At 41.7% G+C, this 22,176-nt stretch overlaps 1 protein-coding gene across 7 annotated transcripts in view; it reads left to right on the forward strand.

Moving 5' to 3' along the window:
• RABGAP1 (RAB GTPase activating protein 1) overlaps window positions 1-22,176 on the forward strand; it is a 168,723-nt gene that overhangs the window by 138,944 nt on the left and 7,603 nt on the right. For all 7 annotated transcript variants that reach the window (XM_025261634.3, XM_044926321.2, XM_044926319.2 and 4 more), the window contains 4 exons: window positions 875-916; window positions 1,154-1,282; window positions 11,490-11,582; window positions 11,981-12,091. In XM_025261634.3, coding sequence (XP_025117419.1) covers window positions 875-916; window positions 1,154-1,282; window positions 11,490-11,582; window positions 11,981-12,091 — 375 coding nt within the window. The remainder of the gene's footprint in view (window positions 1-874; window positions 917-1,153; window positions 1,283-11,489; window positions 11,583-11,980; window positions 12,092-22,176) is intronic.

Here is a 22,176-nt window from a genome sequence, read left to right on the forward strand (position 1 = left end):
TCATACTTGAATATCTATAGACACATACATCTGTACCATCCTCCTTTTTGTTTAATTATCCCATATTTAAAACATACAAAAATCCATTTAAAAATCTGTGTCTTCTGTCTAGCTTGAAACATAAGAAAACATCATTCCAGAAATATACCATTATTCTTACTTACTGTCAGATATTCCATTCTTTGGATAGATCGTAATTTATGTAACCAATTCCTAATCGCAAACCTTTATCTAGTTTTTCACTATTATAAAAAACTACTAAGTAATTACTGTGGGTCTGGTGACAGGCCAAGTAACTTAAACTTTCTGAGCTAATTAGCTCAGAAAACCATTGGGAGATTATTAGTTATAGAAACTGAGGCCTAGAAACTTTTAAAGTTTAACTTGGTCAGCAGATGTTGGTGCCTCCCCTCAGCTGTCCTTTGCCCCAGCACTCCTAGAATGATTAGATGAAGAAAGGCAGGTTGGAGGGAACCCTGAGCAGATTCATTTCTGGGACATAGGACTCCTGGACAGGGTGATTGTTGTCCTTCAAGTGGGCAGTGGAAGAGACACCAGGCATTATTTCACGAGGGATCACAATTTTATGACGAATCTTTTAGTTTGGAAGCATAGTATACTTTGGAAAGCATTCTTGAACTGTGAAAATAGCTGTAGAAAAGCTCTTCTCTCAGAAGAATGGGAAACTGGGTCTACCTTAAGTAGTTTTTCATTGGTGGCCCTGTAATTTTTATTTTCCAAAATATTTTCAAGATACTCCATTTCTTTATTCAAGTTTTTACAGTCTCTCTAAAATTGCGGGCTGTTCTGAAGACAAATAGCTTAATAGTCCAGTTCTAAACACTGAAAATGTTTTCTGTGTTTTCTCTTTTAGGGAATAAGTGTTATATTTAACGTCGCCCTTGGGTTATTAAAGGTACAGTGCACACTTGTTTGTAAGCTGGGCTATCTGGCATTTCTAATCTCATTCTAAGCAGCCTCTGTGCTCTAGCACTGTCCCTGGCAGTGGACACATGCACGTAGCTCTGGCAAAGGCTGCAGAGTTATCTTCTGGGGATTATAAAGGTGCTGGGATTATGAAATACTTCTTGAGCATCTTTATAGCAAAAAAGCTTCTTTTCTGTACATGGTTGTGTTTTCTTCTTTCTTCAAGACTTCCAAAGATGACTTGCTACTGACAGACTTTGAAGGTGCCCTGAAATTCTTCAGGGTTCAGCTTCCTAAGAGATACCGCTCAGAAGAAAATGCAAAAAAACTAATGGAACTAGCTTGCAACATGAAGGTAAAGTCATTTTTGCATTAATGTAGATTCTTTTGTTAGTGTCTCACTCTTCCTGATAAAACTGTCAACATTTATAATACATTAATAATGTTTTCCTTTGTATTGTATAATTTTCTAAATTGTTTCATATATATTACAGCCTATGAATTAATCTCATTGCTTTCCCCATTTTGAACTCTAGGGAAAGAATTATTATTCCAATTTTGAAGACAAACCAAAGCACAAAGCCACCTAATTTTGTATAGCTAGTTAGTGGCAGAACTCAGGTTTCATGATTTTTATTGTGTCATCCTTTAACTTTCAGTTTTTGTTGTTGTGGCCATAAATTCCCTAAAATGAAAATAATAATACATGAAGGAAACCCATTCACTGTTTATCACTTCCAGTGGAGCATTTATGATTTGTATTATTTTAAGGTTTGAAAAAAAGGAATCTCCTTGTGTTCATGTTATGAAAGTTTTGTTTTTAAAGAAGAAAAAATAATTGAGGGAGTTTAGTTTGGAATGTGAAGGGTGGAGGCAAATGGGAGACAGAATAAATAGCTGTATTGAGATGCTTATAGGGTGCATAAAAGGCTGACTGTCACGTTTATTTGGTGTGACTCCAGAAGGTAAAACTGTGACCTCTGTGTCAGGAGAGAAGCTTCACTGTCTACTGCATAGAGCACAGACCTATTTAAGGCACCGTTTCCTCATCTGTAAGGTATTACTGGACTTCTGGTTCTGGTTATATGTCATAGTGAGCTAGTTCAGGCTACCCTTCTTTAAACATTCGGAGATGCCAAATAAAGTATGACCCAAGAAATGTTTAAATACCTGGATGAACTTGAAAGAAAAAGGAGAAATGTCCAGGTGCCTGAAACAAAGTTGCTCAAAGCTCGTGTGTGTGATAATAAAAGAGGCATCCCAGGGGAATATGGGACCAAACTGTGTGTTAGGATTTTAATGCTCATGAAGTTATGACATGATTTGGGGCCTTCCGGAGGCAGCTGAAACTGAGTCTCTGCATAAAGCTAGGACTTTGGAATGGCCTGTTTGTAAAAGCAAGAATACGTAAAACTACCTGTTAGACTGAGAAATGGTAGGAATCCTGATGTAAAGTGAATGGGGGATTTGAACAACAAAAAAAGAAATAGAACTTCCAGAAATCAGTCATTAAAGTTATTAAATTTAAATGCTACATACTTAACAAGTCCCATGGCTAACATGTAATGGTATTTCACCACGTGCTAGGTGCTGTGATTGAGTGTTTTTACATGTGAGGATTAACTGCAGTATGTGTACAGTGATTACCTTAGTGCCAGGTAATGAGTAAGGGTTTAAGAAACAATGGCGACTACTACGATTATTCCCTTCTTGGATTTTCCAGCAGACAGACTCTTTTCAGTAACACTGATGATGGCTTTGTGGAAAGGGCAGAGCCACGTGAGCTCTGAACTTCTTAGAGCTACTCTTTCTACCTGGTTTACATACAGGAAGGTGCTGCCTCTTATTTGCTTATGATTTCTTGCCCTCCCCTCCAAAACCTGCTCCTTTCTCAGTGCCCCTGTCTCCTGTTTGTAGGACCTGGTTGCTCAGGCCTGAAAACGTGATACCGGCCCCTCCTACTTTCTTTCTCACACTTCACATCTTCGTCCTCCACATCCAAGCTCTGCCATCAGACTACATCCTGAATCTGATCACTTCTCAACCCCTTCCTTACCCATGCCCTAGTCTAATCATCTCTTCCCTTCTCTTCTAGCATTTTCCAGTAATTTCCTTGGTCCTCCTGCTTTCACAGTGATTTCTTCCCAGACTCTTCTTGATCTCATCTCTCACATGCTTAAAACTCTAATGACTTCTTATCTCAGAATAAAATTCAAGAGTCTTTGCGTTGACCTGCAAGACTTGGCACCATCTCCCCTCCGACAGGCTAGTTTCAGCTGCTGCTGCTTTTCCCCCTTATGCTTTCCACTTCAGACACCCCAGCCTCCTTACATGCGAAGTTTGTTCCCTCCTCAGACCTTTGCACTGGCTGGTCTCTCTGCCTGTAATGTTGTTCTCCTTGATGCCCACATGGCTTTACCCAAACCTCTTAAGTCATAGGCTCAGTGAACGTGTCACCAGAGAAGCCTTCTCTAATTACAGTGTCTACAGTAGCACTCCCCCAGCTCTTTCCACCCTATCTCCTTATCCTTTTGTATTTTCCACATTTCACTTATTTCTACTTAACATTATTTGTTTGATTATTGTCTGCATTCCCCTCTACCCATGCTGGAATTAAGCCTCTGACAGAGAGCACTTTCTCTTTTTTGTTTATTGCTGAATCCCCAGTACAAGAACAGGATCTGACATATAAATATTGGTTGGACAAGTGAATAAGTGACTTTTCTGTTGAGTTTCTTCCAAGTGTTTTACAAAGAAGTGTTAACATGGATATTTGGGCAAGTCTTAAAAATAGATCTAGCCGAAGGTTTACCTTTTGTGTTTTCATTAGCTTGAAACACATTAATAATATATGGATTCTTTATTTCCCAAGTCCAGATGGGAGGTGTCTGATGTCTTTTTTTCCTTGCCTATGCTTCCAAGAAATTAAAGTCAACAAGCCCGCACAGCTGACATTATTATTTGCTTAGATACAAAATTCCTTTTGGTCCTGGAAAGCTCTCTGCATGGTTAGGGTACACTTTGGATGATTTTCCCTACTTGCATATGGCTTCAGGTGAGAAGAATAGTAATTTTTTCTTGAAATTGACTCATCCTGGAAAACCTGCAGATTCACCAGGACATGAGAGAATGAGCTTTTCTGCTAAAAGGTGGGGTATGGTATGTACAGTTGAGTTAGTGATGATTATTAGTTTTACTCTTGCAGCTATACTTAATACCAAATAATATTAGAGCAGATACAGGCAATAGCCAATTATTGGCAAAAGACTTCAGTCACAGTGATAATCTGTGTACTCAAAAATAAGAAAAATCATTGGCAAGTTCAGTGATGAACCCTGCATTATGTGGACTGCATGACAGGGAGGGCCTGGGGTAGGGGGCACAGTGAGTGAATAGGACCTTTGGGCAGCTTAGAGACCCTCTGGACATAGGAAAGGGGATTCCTACCATGTGAATGGTTTGGAAACTAGCTTTTCAGTTTCTTGGTATAGAATTTAGAAAGGAAATATTGGCTCTGTAACTCATTCAATCCCATTCCATTATTTTTTAATGTAAAAGCAAAGTTGTGATTCCCTTTTCTCAGTTGCACTTCCTGATTAAGATGGGAATTGGGAATGCTTTACCTCCCATGCTAGTCCAGGAGACTCTTGTTGTCTTTTGTGTTTTAGCAATTGCAATGTTGTAATTTCCAATATTTGTATAGATTCTATAAGAATATCATTGGTTCCTCACAGTACCCTGTGAGGTGTGAAGGGCAAGTCAAACATGGAAACAGGCTTATAGAAGCCAAGTGACTTACCCAACTGATAGTGACTGGGCAGTGACAAAAGCCCCATTGGAACTAGGGTCTTCTGACAGCCTGTTGCATGGCCTCTTTTTGCCAAAGGCGACAGGAACGGAGTTTGGTGTGGCAGTATCTTAAATGGCCACAAGGTGGGTCTGCTGCCCACACAGTCTGCATTCTCTGTGCTCTGTGTCTTCCTTGTCGCTGTAAATCTTGCTCAGTATCTGTCATTACTTGGCTCTCTTTTTTTCTTTCTTTCCTGCCCTTTCTTCTTTCTTCTTAGTTTATTATGAGACTGAATTTTTGTTTTAATTTCTTGAGGAGTTATAGATCCCCTGCTCTTAATCTTAAATTTAACCACATACATCAGCTCATTTAACTGTCTATTGAATTTCTGTCCCTCCATGGGTCAGTGAGCTGAGACAGAAAAAATTGCTTCCACTTATGATACAAGATCTAAAAGCAATTTCAATTTACATTGTTCCAGAAGATCAAGAATGGTCCTAGGAGCCTGACAACCCGTGCATCATGTTTAGTGGGGAGAAATGGGAAAAAAATAAATTAGGTCTTTTAAGTTTTTGACTCCAGAAATATGTAAGAGCAACTGTTTCTTCATGTCTCTATAATGGAATTTTTTAAAATAAGTCCAGTAAGTGAGGCTTAGAAGAAGCAAGAACCATGCCAAAAGAGATGGCTCTGTGGGTTTCTTAGATCAAGAAGAAAGACTTGACCCTTGTTCTGTAGAATCCTGCCTAATGTGAAATGGAATTTCTGAACCATTGCTTCATTGAAATTTGTTGTTTCAAACATAAAGTGAATATGCTAGACTTCAAACTACCTGTGAGAAAAGATATTATTGCAAGTAGTAATCTCTCTCAATTAATGTAATCCTAACCATTTGCCATTTGGAGAAACAGAAGACTCTTTGGCATTTAGGAGTATTTGCATTCAGGGCATGTTTTAATCATGAGCTAAAAGCAGTATTTAGTTTGAACTTCATTCTCTGCTTAAATCATTTGTGTAGTTAGTGTGTGTTTGGGTTTTAAGATCTGTGTTTATAGTGACTTTATCAGTCTTTTTCCTTGATATGTTCACAGAAGCCTTGCATAGTATCTACACATCGTGAATTAACCCTTAGAGGCCCTATGTGAGGTCATTTTATAGATGTGTATACTGAAGCTTAGAAAATTGAAGAAAACTCCCAGCCAGCACAAAGTTAGTAAGGGATGGTGTTGAGATTACATCCCAGGAATTTCAGACTCTGAAGTCGGCGCTTATCACCATTGTGCTTTACTGTGCCTGGGGGAGTGAATGAACGAGTCAGGAGCCACTTCTGATGGTCCATTTTTGGCGATACTTGTCATATCATGATGCATAACTCAGTCTCTGTGTCAGTGTTGAAACTTACTTTTTGTACACGGTAGCTGAGTGCCATTTTCATGTAACTCGACCAGGCTAGTTTTATGTCTTTGCTTGTTCTACCTTTTAGAACTGGATTTCATGAGGAAGCTTCTGAGTGGTTACTTTCTTTCTCTGCAGTGAACCCTGAAGTTTGCTGATTATTGAAAGGGTAGCAGTGGTTACTACCTTCTTATTTTAATAAGTTCCTCTCCTTTGGTCCTTATCTATGTTTGAGTCCTCTGCTAATAACTTGCCGATTGCACTTTAGAAAAATACTCTGATGGTAGAACAAGGATGCCTAATTCTATTTAGTAATTTTTGAGGGAGTTTGAGTCTAAACTGTTTGAACAAATTAAATAAAAAGGCTCAGAAATTAAATAGAATGTTGATTTGTTTCAAGTGGTTTTAAGTGCAGGCATTGGAGTCCCACCAACCTTGGCTCTCATCCTGGTTCTGCCTCTGCTTTGTGACCTTAGGTAGGTTAGCACAACGGGTTGTAGAGAAAGAAATAAGGTGATGCCTTTAACATCGCAGCTGCTCTGTGACACACCAGTGCTCTTCTGGCCCACCAGGTTTTGATCTCTGCCCAGATATCGGCTTTCCTTATGTCAGTTCATGTCAACGAGCATTTGTAGATTGTCTTCTATGCCAAGAATACACTGAGCTCAGCTACAGAGAGGAATAAGAAACAAGAACCACCCCAGATTTGTTTTCTTATGCTGGCACTGCTACTGAACAGACTGGGTCTTTTACTTCAGACAAGCCACTTTACCTGTGTAGGGCTCCATTCCCCGGGGCGTGCAGTGGGGGGTCCTCACTGCTCCTACAGCAGTGAGGGTAAGGATCCCTTCTGTGCCCATCTCAGAACGTTGTTTGGAGGATTAAAGAAAATAGTAGGCGTAGAGGTTAGGTTGAAAGTCCTACGTAAATCTCAGGTTCTTTTATTCACTAACTGAAAAGGGAAGATGGGCTTGTGTCAGATTTCTTTGTTTAGCAGTGAGGACTCTGGGGTCAGGAGCTCCTTCATGTACCAGACTCTTCCTGTGTACCCACTCACCCACACAACATAGCTCCACCCCTGTCGTGCAGAGCTGCTAGCCTCCAGGCTCTCTCCTGCGCTGGGTTTTCTGAGTGCAACCCAGCAGGGATTCTGACCTTTGCAAGGGCCTCTGAGCCGAACTTTAAACTGAGCTCCTACTTCCCACAAGCAGCCTGTTTCTACTCTTCTGTGTTAAATGGACGTTGTTTGAATGGCTTCCTGTTTGCAGCACATGTTCAGAAAGTGGCTGCCTCAAATTCAGGGCAAAGATGCAGATGATAATAAGAAGTCATAGCAACTCTTTATTTAAAAGACTTCACTGTGTGCCAGGTACTGTTCTCAGCTCTTTATGTGCGTTATATCATTTGATCCTCACAACAGCACTTCTCATAAGGACAGTTGGGGTTTTCACAGATGAGGACGCTGAGGCTGAGATAAGGTAGCTTGCCCTCAGTCACACAGTTAGTCATCCGTGGAGTCAGGACTCAAGCTTGCTCGGTACACGCTCTAGGTGCCCAATAGTTCTGTCTCCCTCCCACCCAGGCCAGCAGCATGGGCCAGGACATCCCTGCCTATTCCAGGGGCTGGTCAGGGGCCAGCTTTCCCAAGGCAAGTAGCACGTGTTTTAAGAGAGAACCTTATCCACTTCCTATGACAGATTAATGACAAGTGAGTGACCAAGGAAAAGGTGTTTTAAGCTGATTTTTTTTTTTTTTTAACTTCTACCAAAATATCCAACTGGCATGTTCCAAGTGTCCACCTTCTCTCTAATTCAGGGTTTCTTAACCTGGGACTATGGATGGGCTTCAGGGAGCCCATGAGCATTCTGAAATGGTATGTAGAATGTTTTATTGCTGGGAGCGAGGTGGGGGTGGAGTTAGCATCTGTGCTTTTTAGTGGGAACCTTGGCTCTCAGGGGATATTCAAAGTGATGCCGTCTCAAACAGTGTTAAGAATCTTGTACTAATTGAGATGAGGTATACAGTTGGTTTTACCTAAATTGCACACTTAGCCTTAGCCCAGGAAATGATTAGAATTTTTTCCTCCTTGAAAGTACATTTAAACAGATTTCAAATTTAACCTTCTTGGAGGGCAAATGTGTGAAACTGTGACTTCCACAGCCTTCTGATGGGAGTCAGCCAACAGTGGCTGTGATTTGGAGCTCAGGGGCTTATTCCATCACTTCTGTTTTTCTTGAATTCAGTTAAAATTGCAGTGGTGGAAGTAAGAGACAGACAAAATGAACCTTTAAGGGTGGGAGCTTTGTCTCTTCATTAAGTATTTTCATGCTTCCTGTGTGCCAGGCATTAGGAATTTCACAGTGCACAGAGTTCCTGCCCTTGTGGAGTTTGCATATCCTGATCTGTGTATATTTTTGTATCATTAATGCCTAGCAAAGAACACTGCACATAGCAGGGCTCAACTACTGGATAAATAAATGCCCCTTCTTGCATCCTTATTAGATTAAAAAAAAAGGAAGGCCTTTGGCTTTGATTTGTTCAGCAGCTGACTATTAAGTTCTGATTATGTTCCAAGCATTGAGCTGGGCACTAGAGATATGCTGGTAAGCAGAACAGATGTGGCCTCTTTCCTAGTGGGAAGACAAACAGTCATGTAAGCACATAAATAAATAATCGTGGACTTGGACAGGTACCATGGAGGATTTGGCTTTATGCTATGAGAATATAAAACGAAAGACTTAGCCTGATGGGGGAAGAGGGTGTCGGGAAGGGTTCACTAAAGAAGTGATCTGGAGGTCTGATCTCAAAGGTGAACAGGAGTGATCTGGACACCAGGCTACACAGGCCGAGGGACCAGGCTTGAAGCGTCCGTTGGCTTTGGTTGCCATTTCCATTTAGAAGACAGGTCAGTGCTAAGGGATGGAATGAGGGGTCGTCTCTCGTTCATTTAGTAAGCATGCCTGGGCACTCTCTCTGTGCAGGGCAGGGACAGCAGCAAGTGAGGCCTGTCTCTGACCTGGAGAAGGCGCTAATGATAGGGTATGCAGGCTGAGAGGCACTGGTCTGTCCTGGGTGCAGCCTCATAAGGACACTTGAGTTGCTGCTTTTCCTACTGATACTTCTCATTCCTCACTCAGTTATCAAGCATCAGTCTTTCTCAGTGAGTCTCTGTCTCAGAGGCAGCTTGAGCCAGTTGACCATACAGCCACACACTCGGGAAGTCAGAGTCAGCTGTGAACCCACTGTGAGCAGCGTTGTGTTTATTTTTTGTGTGTGATGGGGTTAGAGTTAAGGCATTTAAGGGAAAGAGGGAGGAAGAGAGAGACTGAGAAGTGAGGCTGAAAATTAGGAAAGCAGTCAGAGTTCCGGAGCAGCGCGGTCCGTGGAAAGAATGCCAGAGCTCTGTCTCAGAGGAGCCCAACTTATGAGCATTGTTTTTAAACAGCAGTCACATTGTTAACTCAGTTAGAAATGTAACTTGTCCTCAATGCAGAAAATGTGAAAAACCTAGTAAACACACAGAGCAATGCCCATGTCTTGTCACCAAAATCTAAGAACCAGGTGAGATAACACGTGTACAGGGTCTGGCACTCACAGGGCACTCATTACACACCAGCTTCGGTTATAATGCTGAGGGGGAACCCACCCTTTTACTCTAAGAATGAGACATTTATAATAAGGGATAATGAGATGTAGAAGACATTATTTTGTAACTAACCAAATGTATGGTTATGGGGGAAATGTTCATTCTTTGTTACTACAGCATGAGAATGAAAAGTCGAAGGATCCTGAAGACTCATGAGAATGTTTTGTAGGGTTTGGCATCAGGTTTCTTTTTTACAAAGCACTTGAGGAGCCTTTTATCTCTGCCCGCCCTTTGTCATTTACACAGACTGACAGCAGAGAGTACTGGGAGGAAGTGTTGACCGCCCACAAGCCTCAGTTTTCTGTTCCTCTACTATTGATTTGTTCAGATTGTTTATGAATTTACTGATCACACAGATGTTTTATTTAGGTGCTTTCTTTGTGAATCAGTTACACACATAATAAACATTTGCCCCAGCATTAGCCTTAAACCATAGAAAATCTAGGCTTAGGGATGCCACTTTGCAGCTTGCAGCCTCACCCCAGTGGTGTTTAGTGGGCATCTTTATAGACTGCAGCGAGGGCATAGTGCTGGTAGGTTCCTGGCTGCCTCCCTTTGGGCAGCAGCCAAACTCCAAGAGTAATCTCTGATTGGGGCATACCTGTAAACAGCCGACTGGGGCATGTGTCCACAGAATCAATGGTAGAGGAACACCAGGCAGCTCAAGGGAAAGGGAAGAATGAGCAGGGACTAGGAGATGCTGACATGAGCCTGCTGCAAGCTTGGGCCTGTCCTATCCCCTTTCTGTACCTCAGTTTTTTTCATCTGTAAAAGAAGGAAGTTGGACTAGACTAGCTCTGAGATGCCTAATTAGCCTGGAAAGTGTTAGTCGCTCAGTCATGTTCAACGCTTTTGCAACTCCATGGACTGTAACCTGTCCATGAAATTCTCCAGGCAAGAATACTAGAATGGTGGCCATTTCCTTCTCTGGGGGATCTTTCCAACCCAGAGATTGAACCCTGGTCTCCCTGCATTGCAGGTGGATTCTTTGCCATCTGAACCACCAGGAAAGCCCAATTAACCTGAAACTTGGGGCTAAAAGTTAGGTGTGTGAGTCAGCAGTATAGCAGTTTGCAGTAGTTAGTAAGAAAAAGCTTAAGAGAAAGAGAACAGTAGTTTAATGAGATGGAAGAGTTTAAGGTCAGAGAGAAGTATGCCTGTTTGAAGGCAGCACAGAAGGTGCTAATGGAAAGGAAAGTGGTAGAAGGTAGATAGTGAGGTGGCTACAGCTTGGACTTGGATGGTGTCTAATGGCCTGGTGCAAATCCTGGATCTGCCAGTCCCTAACTGAGTGGCTGTGGTCAAGTTACCTAACTTCCTTACTTCTCAGTTAAGTTGCTTAGAAATTGAGGCTATTAATACCACACCTTATGGAGAAGTCGCGAGGTCACAGAATGGAAGCCCCTGCAGCGTTGCTGGTATGTGCTGAAGAAAATGGTGTGTGAGGAGGAGGGAGAGGACGAATAATCAGACCTAGGACTCAGATAGGAGGGGTCATCTGTTGGATGTTCATTCTGACACCCTTGGTAAAATCTTCAGGAACCAATTATCCCCCCACAAACCCCTAAATTTGAGTAAGAGTTTTAGTTTCTGGGCTTATGTGCAGGAAATACTACTTTGGTGGTTAACTTGGGATGCCAAGGTCAGTAGAGATCTTGGTCTTCAATGCAAGCCTTGAAGCACCCACCTCTTCCTGATGTTTTTTAATTTGTGCTGTGCTCTATCCTACAGATTAGTCAGAAGAAGTTGAAAAAATATGAAAAAGAGTATCACACCATGAGGGAACAGCAGGCCCAACAAGAAGACCCCATCGAGCGATTTGAGGTTTGTTTATGGCCTAACTGATGTTAAGTGCCTTCAGCCTTTCACTTCAGATAATTGTGCCTATAATTAGTTTTAGTGAGCTCTGCTTAAAATTTAGTTTCACTGTTTCTAGGTTCCAGTTTCAGTTTGAGTTTGCAAATAAGAAAGCAAGACTTGTTTCGCTTCATGCTAGTTGTCTGGTTTGTTACAGTTCCCTGGGCTTTTGTCACAGTAGCAAGTAACTGCCTGACGTGATTGAGTCAGTGGAGACAGCAAGGAAGGAACTGTTGCTTGGCGGCACATTGGGGCCAGCCACATCTCCCCTGATTCCCATTGGTCTCAGCAATTAGTTTTGAGGGTTAAAGTTGTCATTTCCATCTAATCTTTATGTCTACAACTGGTTTCTCCCCACCCATCAGCGAGAGAATAGGCGCCTGCAAGAAGCTAACATGAGGTTGGAACAGGAAAATGATGACTTAGCCCATGAGCTGGTGACCAGCAAGATTGCACTGCGAAAAGACCTGGATAACGTAAGTCTCCCTTGTCTGAAAAGATGCTTGTGTTGAGACACTTCTCCCTTAATCAGGTGAAATCCTGAAGTTTTCGTGTTTATTCTAGTTAGTGTTTCCCTCTCATGAGGACCTCCTCTTGTCGGTACGGTTCCTTCCTTTCCTTCAGGGGTCATCGAGGATCTCATTAAGCTCTCCTCTCCACGCTCTTCTCTCATGATACATGCAGTCCCGGAACACCTCTCCAGACGTTGATTGAAAGACTCTTGGGCGGATTCTTAAGCTATTACAGTTGTCAGTAGCATTTAATCACTGTGGTTTCCTTCACTTACCCCTAACACAGGAACAGATTTTGTCATCCTGGACACCATGTGCCTTTTGTATAATCACTGCCAGTTGTAATAAAGCCCAGTGCCTCCACAGCTTGCGATTTCATCAGGAATCTCTGCTAGCAGATGTTGTGTTTTTCTTTGCTTCTCCTAATCTTGAAAAGTTTGAGCTGATGGCATTCCTGGCAGGGTGTCGTCCATTTTCTGTACTGTAGGCTTCCCATAGTTCATGGTTGAGGTCAGACATTGGCAGACTTTTTCTATAAAGAGACAGACATGACTTGGTGGGCCATATGGTCTCTGTTGCAACTATGTAACTCTGCCATTGTCACGGAAGGGAGCCATAGACAATAAACAGATGAGCTTGGTGGTGTTCCAGTAAAACTTTATTTAGGAGAATAGGTGGCAGGCTGGATTTGGCACTTGGACAGAGTTTGGCAGCACCTGACTTAGATTTTCCTGTCACTTTTCTGCTCATTGATTTTTCTAGAGACAGGCTTAGGCTGTCGAGGGTTTATAAGGAACTTACATAATATGTTGAACGCCATAGGATATATGAACTTCACAAGGTCTTGACATCTACCAAACATATATGAAAATCCTGTGTGCTACTGTATTTCTTCAGCAGTCTGCGCTTTCATTAGATTCTCCGAGTGGTTCATGCATCAGATGAAGAGAAAGAGATGGCGGTATCTACTGGTTCATATTCCCTTAGAGAGGAAGGCACCCAGGAAAAAGCAGAGCCAGGGATATAACCCAAGTGCATCTAATTGGAATGCCCAGGCTTTATCTGTGATGCTACACTCCCTCCAAAGTAAATATGAAACAAGAAGCTGTGATTTGATGTCATAACTACACCAAAAATATACTGACATCTTTCAGAATGTTTCCTAAACCCTTAAGGAGTTCTAGGTGCTGCACAGTGCTTTGTACTTAATGTTAAACTCTCCAGGAAACCCTGTGCAAGGGATACAGTTTCACTGAGGAGGCCAGAAGAGGCTAAATGTCTTACACAGTCCCACTGTTAATCAGTGGCAGAGCCCTTAGATTGAAACCCAGTTGGCCTGACACTCTTGGCTCAGAGGAGCAGGACCCCTGCTGCCTCTTGGGCTCAGAAATAGCAAACTGAGGTCCCATGTCCAGCCATCACCAGTGCTGAGAAGATGGATGTTTCTGCACTAAACATTGACTCCCTTTCCAAGTTAGTTTTCTCTCATTTCTGTTGGATCATCACTGAAAATCAGCTAGGTTCTGAAGTGAAGAATGTGCGGTCTTTTCACCATTATTCGACTTCAGGGTGTTAGATTTTTGAAAGAACTTCTTCATGCCTTTTCATACTTCCCTTTCTGCATCCCAGAGAAAAGCTCTGGTTTGTGGCTTATAGGATTTCCAGAACCCTTGTTGTATTTCCAGTTAATTTTATGTCATTTTTGTTATTCCTCACCTGTCACTTCTGTGACTTGTCCATCACACAGTAGCTATGGAGAAATCCCCAGTCACCCAGTGAGTCTGTAGGTGACCCCACCCAAGCTTTCTTCTCTATGAAATGGGGCCTGACATTGGTGCTCAAGACTGAGAGGGAACCTGTGTAAGGCCCCGTCTGTGTCCTCTCCTGCATGGCTGCTCTCTATACTAAGACCACATGATGGGAGAGCGATGGAAACAGACTTAGTGGCAGACCTGCTGGGATTTGAATTCTGGCTCTCTTGCATTCTAGTTCTCTGACCTTGAGCAAGTTGCTAAGCTTTCCCCATTGAATTACTTGGGCCTCTATCAAAAATCGATTGACCTTGTATGTACGGGTCTCCTTGATTCTATATCTGCTCCATTGATGTCTATGTCTATCCTTATGCCAACACCACACTGTTTTAATTACTGCAGTATTATCAATCTTCAGATCAGGTCATGTGAATCCTCCAACTTTGTGTTTTTTGTTTTTTTTAATAGTTGGGCTATTATAAGTAAATTGCATTTATATATACATAAGAGAATCAGTTTCTCAACTTCTAAAAATAAAAGCCTTTTGGGATTTTGAATGGGGTTGTGTTGAATCTATAAATCAACTTGAGGAGTACTAACATCTAAACAATACTTGAACATTCCAATCCATGATTATGGTACAATTTTCATTAATTTAGATCTTTTTTAGTTTCTGTTTACAAGATGTGCACATAGTTTGATCTGTTATTACGGGCATTGTTTTCTTCATTGAATTTTCCTATTGCTAGTCTCTAGAAATACAGTTGATTACTTGACTTTGTATCCTGTGACCTTGCTAAATTCACTTACTCTAGTAGCCTTCTTCTTTCTTTTTTAGGATTTTCTACATACATAATCATATCATCTCTGAATAAAGACAGTTTTACTTCCTTTCAAGCCATTCTGCCTTTTTCCCCTTGCCTTCCTGCACTGACTAGGACCCTGGGAACAATGGTAGATGTGAGAGTGGGCCTTGTTCCACATGTTAGCTCCAGGTGTTCTGTAGATCAAGCTAAGGAAGTTCTCCTTTCTTCCTATTTGCTGAAAGTTGTTATCATGAGTGGGTGTTAAATTTGGTCAAATGTTCTTCCTGCATCTGCTGAGGTGATTATTTGCTGTTTTTCACTGTATGCAAACTCTGCATTCCTATGAAATTTGGGGGTTTTTTTTTAAAGATTTTTATTTGTATTAAAGATTTTTGTGTTCCAGACAAATATTTGTCTATAGAGTTTCATTAATGTTTTAATATGGGTTTGATATCAGGGAAATGCTGGCCTTCTAAAGTGAACTGGGAAGTGTTCCCTTCTGTTTTTTTAAGGATTTTATGTGGGATTGTTCATTGATTGAATCCTTGATTTAATATCCTAGTGAGGGCACATGAGCCTGGAGTTTTCTTAACCAGAAATTATTTAATTATAATTTCAGTTTATTTTCAGATACAGAGCTATTCAGATTTCCTAAATCTTCATGTGTAGATCCTTATAGTTTGTGCCTTTCAAGTGATTTATCCATTTCATCTTAGTTGTCAAATGTATTGGCATAAAAAATCGTTGATATCCCCTCATTCTTTTGATGTTTATAGGATCTGTTGAAGGCTTCTCTCTTTTATTCCTGATATGGGTAATTTCTGTATTTTCTCTTTTTTTCTTATCTAACTAGAAGTATATCAATTGTGTTGATCTCTTTAAAACCCAGCTTTTGGTTTTGTTGACTTTTTTTCTTTTTGTTTTATTGATTTCTGCTTTTTATTATCTCCTTCTCCTTTTCTTTTGGTTTAACCTGCTCTTTTTCTAGCTTCTTAAAGAGGAAACTTAGTCATTGATTTGGACCTTTAGTCCTTTTAAAAATAGGTATATAAAGTTAGAAGTCTCTCTGAGGCACTATTTCAGCTACATCTCACACATTCTGATGTGTTGTGTTTTTATTTTCATTCAATTTTTGTGATTTCTTTGATCTGAGTTAATTAGTAGTGTGTTTAATTTTTATCTATTAGGGATTTATATCAGAAGTTTTTCTGTTCATTGATTTCTGATTTAATTCATTTGTCATCAGGGTACATACTTTTCCTGATTTTAATACTTTTAAAGCATACTTTTGCCAAAGAATGTTCAAACTACTGTATAATTGTACTCATTTCACATGCTAGCAAGGTTATGCTCAAAATCCTTCAAGCTAGGCTCAGCAATACATGAACCAAGAACTTTTAGATGTACAAACGGGGTTTAGAAAAGGCAGAGGAACCAGAGATCAAATTGCCAACATTTATTGGATCATGGAGAAAGCAAGGGAATTCCAGAAAAAAAGCATCTATTTTTGCTTCATTGACTGTGCTAAAGCCTTTGACTCTCTGCTACACCAGGGTCTGTGGGTCTGTGGGTCACAACAAACTGTGGGAAATTCTTAGAGATGGGAGTACCAGACCACCTTACCTGTCTCCTGAGAAACCTGTATGCAGATCGAGAAGCAACAGTTAGAACTGGACGGGAAACAACTGACTAGTGCAAAAGGAATACAACAAGGCTGTATATTGTCTCCCTGTTTATTTAAATTATATGCAGAGTACATCAGGTGAAATGCCAGGCTGGTTGAATCACAAGCTGGAATCAAAATTTCCAGGAGAAATATCAACAACCTCAGATATGTAGATGATACCACTCTAATGGCAGAAAGTGAAGAGGAACTAAAGAGCTTCTTGAGGGTGAAAAAGGAGAGTGGAAAAGCTGACTTGAAACTTAACAGTCAAAAAACTAAGATCATGGCATCCGGTTCCATCGGTTCAGTTCAGTTGCTCAGTCATGTCTGACTTTCTGCAACCCCATGAATGGCAGCACAGCAGGCCTCCCTATCCATCACCAACTCCCGGAGTCCACCCAAACTCATGTCCATCGAGTTGGTGATGTCGTCCAGCCATCTCATCCTCTGTCGTCCCCTTCTCCTCCTGCCCCCAATCCCTCCCAGCATCTGGGTCTTTTCCAATGAGTCAACTCTTCACATGAGGTGCCCAAAGTATTGGAATTTCAGCTTCAGCATCAGTCCCTCCAATGAACACCCAGGACTGATTTCCTTTAGAATGGACTGGTTGGATCTCCTTTCAGTCCAAGGGACTCTCAAGAGTCTTCTCCAACACCACAGTTCAAAAGCATCAATTCTTTGGCACTCAGCTTTCTTCACAGTCCAACTCTCACATCCATACATGACCACTGGAAAAACCATAGCCTTGACTAGACAGACCTTTGTTGGCAAAGTGATGTCTCTGCTTTTGAATATGCTATCTAGGTTGGTCATAACTTTCCTTCCAAGGAGTAAGCATCTTTTAATTTCATGGCTGCAGTCACCATCTGCAGTGATTTTGGAGCCCCCAAAAATAAAGTCTTGACACTGTTTCCACAGTTTCCCCATCTATTTCCCATGAAGTGATGGGACCAGATGCCATGATCTTTGTTTTCTGAATGTTGAGCTTTAAGCCAACTTTTTCACTCTCCTCTTTCACTTTCATCAAGAGGCTTTTTAGTTCGTCTTCACTTTCTGCCATAAGAGTGGTGTCATCTGCGAGGTCATTGATATTTCTCCCAGCAATCTTGATTCCAGCTTGTGCTTCTTCCAGCCCAGCATTTCTCATGATGTACTCTGCATAGAAGTTAAATAAGCAGGGTGACAATATACAGCCTTGACGTACTATTCCTTTTCCTATTTGGAACCAGTCTGTTGTCCCATGTCCAGTTCTAACTGTTGCTTCCTGACCTGCATATAGGTTTCTCAAGAGGCAGGTCAGGTAGTCTGGTATTTCTATCTCTTTCAGAATTTTCCACAGTTTATTATGATCCACACAGTCAAAGACTTTGGCATAGTCAATAAAGCAGAAATAGATGTTTTTCTGGAACTCTCTTGCTTTTTCTATGATCCAGCAGATGTTGGCAATTCACTTCATAGCAAATATAAGGGGAAAAAGTGGAAGCAGTGACAGATTTTATTTTCTTGGGCTCCAGAATCACTGCAGACAGTGACTACAGCCAAGAAATTAGAAGACGCTTGCTCCTTGGAAGGAAGTGAAAGTGTTAGCCATTCAGTCATGTCCAACTCTTTGCAGTCCCATGGATTGTAGCCCACCAGGCTCTTCTGTCCATGGAATTCTCTGGGCAAGGATACTGGAGTGGGTAGCCATATCCTTGGAGGAAAAGCCATGACAAATCTAGACAGTGTATTTAAAAGCAGAGACATCACTTTGCTGACAAATGTCCTTACAGTCAAAGCTGTGGTTTTCCCAGTAGTCATGCACGAATGTGAGAGTTGGACTATAAAGAAGGTTGAGCACTGAAGAATTCTTGCTTTCAAATTGTGGTGCCAGAGAAAAGACTCTTGAGAGTCCCTTGACAGCAAGGAGATCAAACCAGTCAATCCCAAAGGAAATCAACTCTGAATATTCATTAGAAGGACTGTTGCTAAAGCTGAAGCTTTGGCCACCTGGTGCAAAAAACCGACTCATTGGAAAAGATCCCAATGCTGGGAAAGATTGAGGGCACGAAAAGGGGGTGACAGAGGATAAGATGGTCGGATACCATTACCAACTCAATGGACATGAATTTGAGCTGACTCTGGGAGATAGTGAAGTACATCGGAGCCTGGCATGCTGCAGTCCTTGAGGTCACAAAAATTCAGACGGGACTTAATGAGTGAACAACAACAAGAAAAGCATACTTATGCTTTATTTTGGGACTTTCCGTGATCCGTTTGGGTTGCATGTACCACATGTTCTTGGAAAGTACGTGTATCCTGTTGTAGGGGGAGCGTTGTGTAAACACCACTTTGATCAAGCTGATTCACTGTTGGTTAAATCTTCTGTAGACTTGCCACTTTTCTCTGTATTTATTCCATCACTTACTGAGAGAACAGTGAGGAAATGTGTAACTCTGTGCCCTAATCTATTTCTCCTTTATTATGTCAGTTTTTGTTTCTTTTAATTTGACTTTATGAATACATTTCAAGTTTCAAGGAGTGACTCTTGGTGTTATGTAATGTCCCTCTTTGTCGTTGGTGATACTCTATTCTGAAATCTACTTTGTCTGATATTAATATAGCCATTCCAGCCTTCATAGTATTGCATGGCATATCCTTTTCCATCCTTTTTTTTAATATATCTATGTCTTTATATTTAAAATGGGATTTTGTCACCACCATATAGTTGGATCTTGCTTTTTCAAATTCAGTCTGACAGTCTCCTTTTAATTGGAATGTTTAGACCAGTTACATTTAATGTAATTATTTATATGGTAGATTTAAGTCTACCACCTTGCTGTTTGTTCTCCATTTGTTGTATTTCTTTTTCTTTTTCTCCCCTTTTCTGCCTTCTTTGGTTTAATTGGGTATTTTCATGATTTCATGTTCTCTCTTCTGCCACCCTGTCAGCGGTTCTGGAGCTCTCTCATCTCCAGAGCTCTCACCCACAACTTTCAGTTGCCACAGCCTCTCTGAGCCCCTGGCTCTGTTTCCGTAACCCTTTGAGGCATGCTCTGTGTAGAACCCCTCACCCTGCTCCTTGGTCCAGAGGCAGAAACCCAGAGTGGTGGTAGAACCTTGCTTGTTTCCTTTCTCCCAGGAGCCACAGTTCTGCATTTCTTTTCAGGGTCAGCAGACGGTAGCTTTATATACTTTGTCCAGTGTTTTGTTTACGGGGGCGGGTGAGTCTGGTCCTGGTTAGTCCTCCATGACCAGAAGTGGAACTCTAGATTGTGTTGATCCCACATGTTCTCTCCTCATGTGCATACGTAAGTAGAGTGACAGTGTGGCACGTGTGGCACCCTCAGAGGACCACCGTCAGCCGCCCAGTGGCCTCTGTGCACTTTCCCGTTGAGGGGCACAGCATAGCAAGTCAGCTCCTGTAGCATGGATTCCGGCTCTGCCACACGCACTGTGCAAGCTTGGGGGAATCACTTGCCCGTCTAACATTTTTCTAAATTTTGGAGTCAGGGTGGGCAAGGAAGACTCTTGGGTTAGAAGACCCCCTTCGTGGTGAGCCAGCTGTCCCGTGCTTGTTAGAATCAGTCTTACCTCCCATGGGAGTGATGATGAGTAACTGAGAGAATGTATGTGTGTGCTATAGGTTACTGCTCAGAGGCTTTACCCAGGTCCGAGAGAGAGAGGCAGAGGTGACAGGATGTTCTCTTGATTCAAGTAAAATAAAATCTTTAACAGGACTTCATTCTCCATATTATTTCCTCTGTTGTCTGAGTCTCATTTCCCTCTCACTTGCTGCTTGGGTTTGAGCTAGAGGAGAAAATAAGCCACTCCCCAGCAAGGACAGGCTTAATCCAGGACCCCATTTAATCACAGGTATGTGCAATTTGCCAGTAACTAATGGCTTAGAAATAGAGGAAAACAATAGAATGGCAAAGACTAGATAGAGATCTCTTGAAGAAAATTAGAGATACCAAGGAAACATTTCATGCAAAGATGGGCACAAAAAAAAGGACAGAAATGGTATGGACCTAACAGAAGCAGAAGATATTAAGAAGAGGTGGCAAGAATACACAGAAAAATTATACAAAAGAGATCTTCATGACCCAGATAATCATAATGGTGTGATCACTCACCTAGAACCAGACATCCTGGAATGCGAAGTCAGGTGGGCCTTAGGTAGCATCACTATGACCAAAACTACTGGCGGTGATGGAATTCCAGTTGAGCTCTTTCAAATCTTTAAAAGATGCTGCTGTTAAAGTGCTGTTCTCAATATGCCAGCAAATTTGGAAAACTCAGCAGTGGCCATGGGCCATGGACTTTCATTCCAATCCCAAAGAAAGGCAATGTCAAAAATGTTCAAACTACCACACAGTTGCACTCCTCTCACATGGTAGCAGAGTAATGCTCAAAATTCTCCAAGTGAGGCTCCCAACAGTACATGAACCGAGAACTTTCAGATGTTCAAGTTGGACTTGTAAAAGGCAGAGGAACCAGAGATCAAATTGCCAACATCTGTTGGATCATCAAAAAAGAAAGAGAGTTCTAGAAAAACATCTACTTCTGCTTTATTGCCTACTCCACAGCCCTTGACTGTGTGGATCACAACAAACTGGAAAATTCATCAGGAGATGGGAATACCAGATCACCTTGTCTGTCTCTGGAGAAATCCGTATGCAGGTCAAGAAGCAACAGTTGGAACTGGACATGGAACAACAGACCAGTTCCAAATAGGGAAAGGAGTACGTCAAGGCTGTATATTATCACCCTGCTTATTTAACTTATATGCAGAGTACATCATGCAAAATGGCAGGCTGGATGAAGCACAAACTGGAATCAAGATTGCTGGGAGAAATATCAATAACCTGAGATATGCAGATGACACCACTCTTATGGCAGAAGGTGAAGAGGAACTGAAGAGCCTCTTGATGAAAGAGGGGAGTGAAAAAGCTGGCTTAAAATTCAACATTCAAAAAACAAAAGATCATGGCATCTGGTCCCATCACTTCATTGTAAATTGATGGGAAAACAAGGGAAACAGTGACAGACTTTTATTTTCTTGGGCTCCAAAATCACTGCAGATGGTGACTGCAGCCATGAAATTAAAAGATGATTGCTCCTGGAAGAAAAACTATGACCAAGCTAGACAGCATATTAAAAAGCAGAGACATTACTTTGCCAACAAAGGTCCGTCTAGTCAAAGCTACTATGGTTTTTCCAGTAGTCATGTATGGATGTGAGAGATGGACTATAAAGAAAGCTGAGTGCCAAAGAATTGATGCTTTTGAACTGTGGTGTTGGAAAAGACTCTTGAGAGTCCCTTGGACTGCAAGGAGATCAAGCCAGTCAATCCTAAAGGAAATCAGTCCTGAATATTCATTGGAAGGACTGATGCTGAAGCTGAAACTCCAATACTTTGGCCACCTGATGCGAAGAACTGACTCATTGGAAAAGACCCTGATGCTGGGAAAGATCAAAGGCAGGAGGAGAAGGGGACAACAGAGGATGAGATGGTTGGATGGCATCACCAATTTGATGGACATGAGTTTGAGTGAGCTCCAGGAGTTGGTGATGGATGGGAAGCCTGGTGTGCTGCAGTCCGTGGGGTCACAAAGAGTCAGACACAACTAGGCAACTGAACTGAATGGCTTTTTGAGTTGCATGGCGTGCCATTCTCATGTCTCCACTTAAGGCCTCAGCCCCCAGCCCCCTGGGACCTATGCCTCCCAAAGAAAACGTGTCTCAGGAAGTGATGTGGTAGCAGGTGCAGGGACTGTTACACACTTAGCTCCGTGACCGCAGACATACTGTTCAAATTCAGGGAACCACCATCCATTGTCAAAG

The sequence above is a fragment of the Bubalus bubalis genome, chromosome 12 (assembly GCF_019923935.1).
Source record: "Bubalus bubalis isolate 160015118507 breed Murrah chromosome 12, NDDB_SH_1, whole genome shotgun sequence".
NCBI classification, from domain to species: domain Eukaryota; kingdom Metazoa; phylum Chordata; class Mammalia; order Artiodactyla; family Bovidae; genus Bubalus; species Bubalus bubalis.